Raw genomic sequence first — 8243 nt, 5'->3', positions numbered from 1 at the left:
AAATGTTTGGTTCCAAGATTCATTGCTGATGTATTTGTGGACAGCAGGGGCACAGAATACTTCTTCAGCCAACAAGTGAAAAAAATGATGGGCCTTCAAGGAACAATCAACTCCTTTGGCTCCAATCCCTTCTTGCTGGCCAGTTTATTAATAGGTCTACCCAGGAATGAATGATTAATAGCTGCCAACTCTGGTTCTCCACCTCGACTCATTCTTAAGTAACTTGCAGGATCTTTCCCTCTGATTATACCCTGATTTCTGCCACACTGTTACAGCTTTTACCAGCTCTTGTATTTATAACCACCCACTCTTAAAATGCAGTTCATCAACAATTGCAGAGGATTCTTCTGTTCCAAACAGAGGTCGTTGGTCCTGCGCTTAAGCTGAGATACAGTTACCAAGTTCCACTGGGCCTCTTTTTCAGATGCTGAGGCTGTTTTGAACTTCTGAAATAGCTGGTTTCTAAATATAGGACAAATGCCCCCTCCTCCTTTCTTTAAGGTGAAGGCCTTCTCAACTTCAAACCCAAGCCTCATAGAGACAGTTCTCCAAGGGCATTAAATCCAAGGGCAAGAAATCACTTCAGCATGCAAGTGAAATGATGGTGATGTGTTTCGCTGGGTTGGATTTACCCCCGGGTAGACTTTGTTCTTTGGAGGAGCCCATCCCAGGGACCATTTCTGGAAATTCCTTTATGTAAAAACCAAACACCTTTCTCTAATATCTTCTCAGTATTTGCACATGGCTTTGAAGGCAGAACAGGACAGCCTTTCCCCCACAGGACCCCTAGAACCAGAATATAATTTTATAAATAATTTCTGGTTGATTAGGGTACCCTGACCCAAGAAACTCAACTATCCACAAACTCCTACTCCTTTATCTTACTCTTTTCCAATTGCATACGACCAGGAGTTACAGCTGACTGGGCTGAAATCACGCACCTGAGTACTATCCTTGTGCTTGTTTCTGTTAACAACAGATCAAATATGTAAAGCAGATGGACTACCCTATGGAGGGAATCGCTGGAAGGAGTGGCTAATCAGAGAGGCTGGCTGGCAACAGCACGCAAGTGGGTCCGTGGGCGGGGATCCAACCAATGAGGTTGAGGGTGTCTTTCTCCCCTAGGAGTCCGCCGACCAGGCCCTCACTAGTCAGAGGAGGAAGGGAAGAGCTGCTTAAAGGCGTCGTGCTTGGCGCGGTGTCGCTAGAGGTGACTGGACCTGGTGACGGCCTGCCCGCAGTCCTCGCTCTGGTAGGGTCTCTCCCCGTTGTATATCCGGATGTGTTGGGTCAGCTCGGAGGCAATGTGGAATGCCCTGCCACACTCGGCACAGAGGAAGCCCTTCTCTCCTGAGTGGATCTATTGGTGCCGCTTCAGGGCGGAGGAGCGGGCAAAGGCCTGGCCACACTGTGTGCAAGGAAAGGGCCCCTCACCCATGTGGATACATTGGTGGCGCACGAGGCGCGAGGGCAGCGCGAAGGTCACTCCGCAGTCGGCCTGTGTGCAGCATCTGGTGCTCGTACAGGTTAGAGGATTTGGTGAAGCATTTGCAGCAGGTGGAGCAGGGGAAAGGCCGCTCGCCTGAGTGCGCTGGTGCTCCACCGTGCAACTAGCCACTGAGAACTCGCAGTCCCAGGCCGGGCAGTGAAAGGGATTCGCGCCTAGATGTGTGCGCTGGTGGCGCAGCAGCGACAGCGGCTTGTTGAAGATCAGGCCGCAGTGGCGCACGGGAAGGGTTTGTCGCTGCTACGCATGTTGCTCTGGTGTTTGTGCAGGTCGGAGGATCGCACGAGTTAGGCCTTCTGGCCGGTGTGGGTGTGGATGTGCTTTCGGTGATCAGAGGACCAGGTATAGGCCTTGTCTTAGAAGGGGCACGGGTGGAGCCGCTCGCCCGTGTGCAGGTGCCGATGCTGTTGCAGCGTGCCGCGGTGGGAGTAGGCCTTCCGGCACAGCTCGCAAGCGTAGGGCTTGGCAACCCGCTCTCCGCAGGGCCCAGCAGCCTGCCGGCCTTTTAGAAGCCCCCCCCCCCGCCCCGCCCCGCCCCGCCCCGCCCCGCAGGCACCTGTATGCACGCCTTGGTCTGCTCCCCGTTTCGGGCACCGGCCAGGCTCTCCCCTTTTTCCGCTGTTAAGCGTTTTTGTAAAAACAGCTGCTGCCAGACTGGCTGGGGCGGCCGAATCCTGAGCCAGCGTGTGTGTCCCACGTGGGGAGGTCCCAACTGCGCCCTGACTTGGGGAAGCACTCCAGGGAGGAGCTGTCTGGAGATGTGGCTGCACCTTTCTGCATGCAGAGACACTCTAGGGCCCAGGAAGCCCCATGGGGCATTCAAGGCTGTGTCCTGGTTTGCTTTGGCGTCTCCATCATCACCTGCAGGTAGTGAGTTCCTAGGAGATTGTGTGTAATCTACCAACTTGTGTGAGAGGCCGCCTGGAAAGATATCCAGAGCCATGCCTGCTTCCAGGGAGTCCTGAGCCCGAGTGATATCACAGTCCTCCCTCTCTCAGCTGGGCTTCTTCCCAGACATCTCCATAGGTTTCTGCCCCACGCCTTGAGCGGTAAAGCAGTCAGAGAATTTCTCTTCCTTCTTACAGGACGGAGGCTGCCCCTGCAAGTCAGGATTGTTATGAGTTCCTGGTGAGTGGCACAGCTCCCCAGTGTCCCCTTTATTCCTTGCTTCCCCACCATCCTCATCCTCTCTCTCTAAATCCCTGCTCAACATCTGGGTGTCCTGAGTCAAGCTGCCGAGAGGCACTTTGCCCTGCCTGTTGTGGAAGTTCACTTATGCCATGATGTGCAGGCCTTTCTGTTGCCTGGTATTGTTTTAGGAAGAACTTTGGCCTTGGCTCAGGATACCTGCAAAAGGGGAGGTGTGAGGAGGAAATCACAAAGGATGTACTTCATCACTTAAATTATCAGAGAAACCAGTTCTCACTACAGCCTTGTTTCCAAAACTGGTATCTGTGCCAGGTATACTGTTGAGCCTCATGGGGAGAAGGAGCTGGGCCTGGCTGAAAATTCCACAGTTATCCTTATTTCCTTTGAAGATCCCATTTGGCAGAAGCCCCAGAAGACCATGCTGTCTAGGATAGCCGGGAATGAGGGACTTTTCTGAGTGCCAGCTGTTCCCTGCCCTGTCTAGGGTGCTCACACCCCAAATGCTTTCCAGAGAGGTCTTCTGTTAGCATGCAGGAGACTAGAGGAGACAGCAGGCAGCAAGCTCTGGTCTGCCTAGGCACTCTCACTGTGTCCTCTGGTCAGAAAGCTGGAAACAGGCTTCTGTGCCCACAGAGTGAGTGCCATAGTGACATCAGCTGGGCCTGCCTCCCAGGCAGTGTAGGCCCCTTCTTCCAAAGACAAAGAGAGCCCCTGGGAGTATGGGGGTGAGTGAGGAAGACACTTGGTGGGTTCTCAAGAAGATCCCAGCTGCCTCTCACTGCCTATGCAGGGCTTCTCAGGTCTTGGCAGGGAAGGGCCCATAACTGCCAGGGAGGGTGCACACAGGCACCCCAGAGAAGGGGATGCCCACTGGGCGTTTGAGTTGCCTTTGAAATAAAGCTTCATGTTAAACATCCACAAGAATTTATCATCCACACTATGTTTGTTTGAGTAAAAATATAGGGTAAGTTACTTTTGTTTGAAATATTTCATCTTTGCCCTAAGTGTGCCCTGTGTACCCCCTGGCATCATGTACTCCTGGCATACCCCCACATGTCCACAGCGGGGCATCTTCCCTAACTTGAGGAGCACAGACTTGAGGTTTTGTAGCAAGGCACAAGACACAGGACCAACCCGGGGTTTATTTTCAAGCTGATTTTATTTAGGCTTGAAGACACAGAGAGCCTACAGAAATTTGATAATAGGGATTGTTTGTGTGAGTGACACATTTTATAGGAGTTGCTGTACTGAGAGGCAGACTGCTGAGAGCCTCTCAGGGCAGAGTTGGCTGTGTTCTGGAGGGAACCATCTGAGAATCCAGAGGGGATCTTAATAGTTCCTATCTTTCTAGGCACATATTGTAAACCAGGCATTATGGTCAACACATCACAAATATACTTTGATTTATTCCTTCCAGCAACCTTTACAATAGAAGCTACTATTATTATATTATTCTTTCCATTTCATAGATTAGAACACTGAAGCCTAAAGAGGTTACTTGCCTGCCCAAGGCCACACAGCTCTCACAGCCCTAGGATATCTAATTTCAAAGCTCCTGAGCCCAGCCCTACATACTACCTTCCAGCTCTGGCCTCCAGACTGAGGCCTGCCCTGGGCTTGGGCCAAGAGCAGACACAGCATTCTGGGGGGAAGAGCCACTGCTCTCTGCAGGCATCAAAGCCCCTTATGTTTTCTGTACCAAGGAACCTTACCACTGGGCTCCTCCCTGCTGTCATTGACCCAGATTGTCCTTGGTGAGAAAGAGCCCAGGGCCAACTGTCAGAGCCAGGACACATGCTACAGACACTGCTACCCGAATGGTCAGGAGTATGAGTCACTGAGTAATAGTTCCCTTCTGCAAGCTCCCTCTCTCTGTCTTCAACACTTTCCACTGCTGTTTCTGCGGGGATAAGAAGTGCCTCTTTGTACTTGGTATGTCCTGTTAGCATCCCCATCTCATCACACTGGCCGCCCCCCACAGGTTCATCACCCAGTTACCGTGTGTGTGGAGGGAGGGGCAGTGGGAAGGAGCCCTCATTTTCTACTCTGGCTACAGAAGCTGTAGATGGAAGGAGGACATGTTGCAGTCCTGACTGGGTTTAGCATCTCATGTTCCTTTGAGTCCTGAAGCTGAAGGACCACTCCTTTTACTTGATGCTTCATCCCTGTGACATGTCAGAGTGTAGCTGGCATTCCTTCCAACAGGAAATCAAGGTTGACACATTTCCAGTCAGAGCAGATATGTGTCTGTCTGGGTGTTGGGCGGGGGGCCCACAACTGACAAATTTCCTGACTTACTGCACATGTCAGTACTTACTCAGAACTTATGCTTGATCAGGGCTGTGGTCCCCACTGACCACAGCAATAGGATGCTAGATTTATATGAAACAGATTTGAGGTCTCTTCCTTTTTCTGTGACAAGACATTGTGCATATTGTTGTAGAACTGTTCTCCAGATGGCTTATTTCACCCTCTCCCCACTCCGCATTCAGCACATGCACCCTTCTCTTCAGCCTGTCTCTTGTTCCCTGCCTGGGCCACAGGTGAGCCTCCTCGGGGCAGCATACAGCCTCCTGCTAGCTGAGGCCTTCTCAGGAGACTGCCTTTCAGATAAGGGTTGCTCTGACTGAAGCCATATCCCAAGGGATATCTGTCCTGCTTTCTCCCTCTGTAGCTGCCAAAGGCTCTCTCTCAACCATCAAGAAGACCCGGAGGAGGGCAGAGTGGGATTTTCTGGCAAAGTCTGTACAAATATACCTGGTCATGGTGTGCCTGTTCCACTGCTCTCCAGATGTGTTGCCCCACACCACTGAAGCACAGCGCTTTGCTGGAACTTTGCCCACATTTGCCAGCCAGCAGTGGACCCAGCGCAGCCTCCAGCTCCTCCACTTCATATGTGAACACTGTCCTTCTGCAAAATGTTCCAACTCCTGACCCCTGGCACTCTTCATTCATCCAGACTGTGCTAAGTCCACCCCAGGATCACCACCTCCCACCCTTTCTTCTGTCCACTGCCTTCAGGCCTTGACCTTTACTTCTGCCTTGGAGGTGAAGGGAGCAAGCAGTTGCTTACCTGGAAAATGCAGACAGCAGCATGGAGCTCCTTGCCCTGGCTTTTGTCACATGTGGCCTCTCAGTAAGGGGAATCAGAGTGAGGTGCAGATTAGTAAAGACAGTGACTCTGTCTCTCACGGTTTGGTTTCCAGTCCAGCAGCTGCAGAGAGGGCCTTGGGAGGTGTGGCCAGTGTAATTCACTCGAGCTTCCTGCCTGCATCCCAGAGAGCAGCCTGGGAAATAGAGGGGGACTGTCCTCTCACTACCTGCCCCCGTCTTCCTCTCAGCCACAGCTGGCTTTCCTCCTTCCTCCTCCCTCCCTCAGAGGTTGGCCAGTCCTCCTACAGGGGGCTCTATGCTTCCTGTTCACTTTCACTCATTCCTCCCACAGAACAAGCGACATCCTTAACTCCCACCCTGGTGTCCTGCTGGGCCACTCCTCACATATCAGCTTCCTGGGGAGCATACTTTTCCCTCCCTGGGTGTCAGAACAGGGTATTGGGGGTCAAAATCCTACCTTCCTGACCTAGAACCCACCTTCTGCAGTGCTGTGGGGTGGGCAGGAGTGGGGGAATCCCAAAATTCTTTGCAGCAGTTCAGGAATAACCCCATGGCCAGGTGGCTGTGGCTGGTATACAGGGAGATCATTTTCTGTCCCTTACTCATATAGTTGGTTTTTTTTTTTTTTTGGCCAGGGATTGAACTGGGAACCTTGCCCTTGTGAGGTAGGTGGTGGAACCACTGAGCTAAATCCCCAGCCCTAGTATAGATATTTGTATACAGTGGCCTATCTGGGACCACTCTCTCTTTCAGCACTATTTTCTTTTTTTTTTCAATTTTATTTTATTGGTACATTTTAGGTATATAATATAATGACATCCATCATTGGAAATTTGCACCTTTACATAATCTCTCTTGGTTCAACTTTTCCCCATTCCCCTGTCCTCCCTTGAACCCCTCCATCCCTCCCTATTTACAAAGACTTTGTTTGCGTTTTTCATTATCTCATATTAATTCCCTTTCCTTCTTTTCTTTCCCATACTCCTTCCACTTCCCCTTCCCCTTTGCCCCTTTTCTTCCTATTTCACATCATCTGTTATACCTTTTAGTCCTTATTTGCACTTTCAGTTTCTCACACTAGAGAAACCAGTATTTACACATGTGTGTACTATTTATTTCATTTAAGAGTATGGCCTCAATGTGTGTCCATTTAGCTATAAATGTCTCTAATTTCTCATTTTTTATGGCTGAGTAGTACTCCATTTTATATTTTAAAAAACACATTTTCTTTACCCAGTCTCCAGTTGATGGGCACTTGGGCTGTTTCCAAGTTTTAGCTATTATGAACTGTACTACTATGAACATGGGTGCATATATCACTGTGGTATGAATCTTTTATTTCGTTGGGGAAGATACCCAGTAGGGGAGTAACTGGGTCAAATGGGACTTCCAGTCCTAGTTCTTTGAGGTATCTCTATACTGATTTCCACAGTGGTTGCACCAGTTTACACTCCCACCAGCAGTGGAGCAGGGTTCCTCTTTCCCCACAGCCCCACCAGCATTTGTTGTTGGTTGATTTCATGAAAGCAGCCATTCTTTCTGGGTTGAGGTGGAATCTCAGTGTGGTTTTCATTTGCATCTCTCAAATGACCAGTGATGTTGAACATTTTTTCATATGTTCATTTGCTATTTCTACTTGTTTGTGTGAGAAATGTCTGTTCATTTCAGATGCCCATTTTTGGATTGGGTCTTTAAATTTCTGAGGTCTAATTTTTTAAAGTTCTTCATAGATTCTAGATAGTAGAACTTTGTCTGAGGAAAAGCAGGTGAAAATTTTTTCCCACATTGTGGGTTGTCTCTTCACACTGCTGGTGATTTCTCTTGCTGTGCAGAAGCTTTTTAGTAAGATGAGATCCTACTAGTTGAATGTTTGTGCTAGTTCACAGACAACTGAGGTTTTGTTCATAAAATCTTTTCCTACACCAATGTCTTCAAGAGTGCTACCTAACCTCTGTTCCAGCCAGTTCAGCATTTCTGTTTTTAGATCTTTAATCCATTCTGATTTTAGTTTACTGCATGGTGAGAGATATAGGTCTAGTTTTAATCTTTGGCAAGTTGAAGCCCAATTTTTCCAGCACCATTTATTAAAGAGGCTATCATTTCTCTGGTGAAGGTGTTTGGCTCCTTTGTCCAAGATGAGGTAGCTGAGTGTGTCTGGAGTTGTTTCTGCATATTCTAATCTGTTCCACTGGTCCTCAAGTCTGTTTCTTTGCCAGTACCATGCTGTTTTTATCACAGTAGCTTTGTAGTATAGTTTCAAGTTTGGGGTTGTGATACCCCCTACCATGTCTCTGTTGCCTAGAATTGCTTTTGCTATTCTGGCTCTCTTCTAGAATGTTCCAAATGAATTTTTGGATTGTTTTCTCAAGGTCTGTGAAGTATGCTGCTGGGATTTTAATTGGGATTCCATTGAATCTATATAGCAGTTTTGGAAGTATGGTCATTTTCACTATGTTGATCCTTCCTACCTAGG

At 49.2% G+C, this 8243-nt stretch overlaps 1 protein-coding gene across 1 annotated transcript; it reads right to left on the bottom strand.

The window, feature by feature from the left end:
• Positions 1–1027: 1027 nt before the first annotated feature.
• Znf648 (zinc finger protein 648) lies at positions 1028–2789 on the bottom strand. Its single transcript, XM_087194222.1, is given in 6 exon segments — positions 1028–1496; positions 1498–1591; positions 1594–1722; positions 1725–2203; positions 2205–2300; positions 2302–2789. Coding segments are annotated over 6 exon segments (1635 nt in total). The 3' UTR covers positions 1028–1147.
• Between the last annotated feature and the right edge of the window lie 5454 nt (positions 2790–8243).

Source organism: Heterocephalus glaber, unplaced genomic scaffold (assembly GCF_053883595.1).
Source record: "Heterocephalus glaber isolate CG9 unplaced genomic scaffold, H.glaber_assembly_v1.0 deba00001600, whole genome shotgun sequence".
NCBI lineage: Eukaryota > Metazoa > Chordata > Mammalia > Rodentia > Bathyergidae > Heterocephalus > Heterocephalus glaber.
This window is presented reverse-complemented; position numbering and strand designations above follow the sequence as displayed.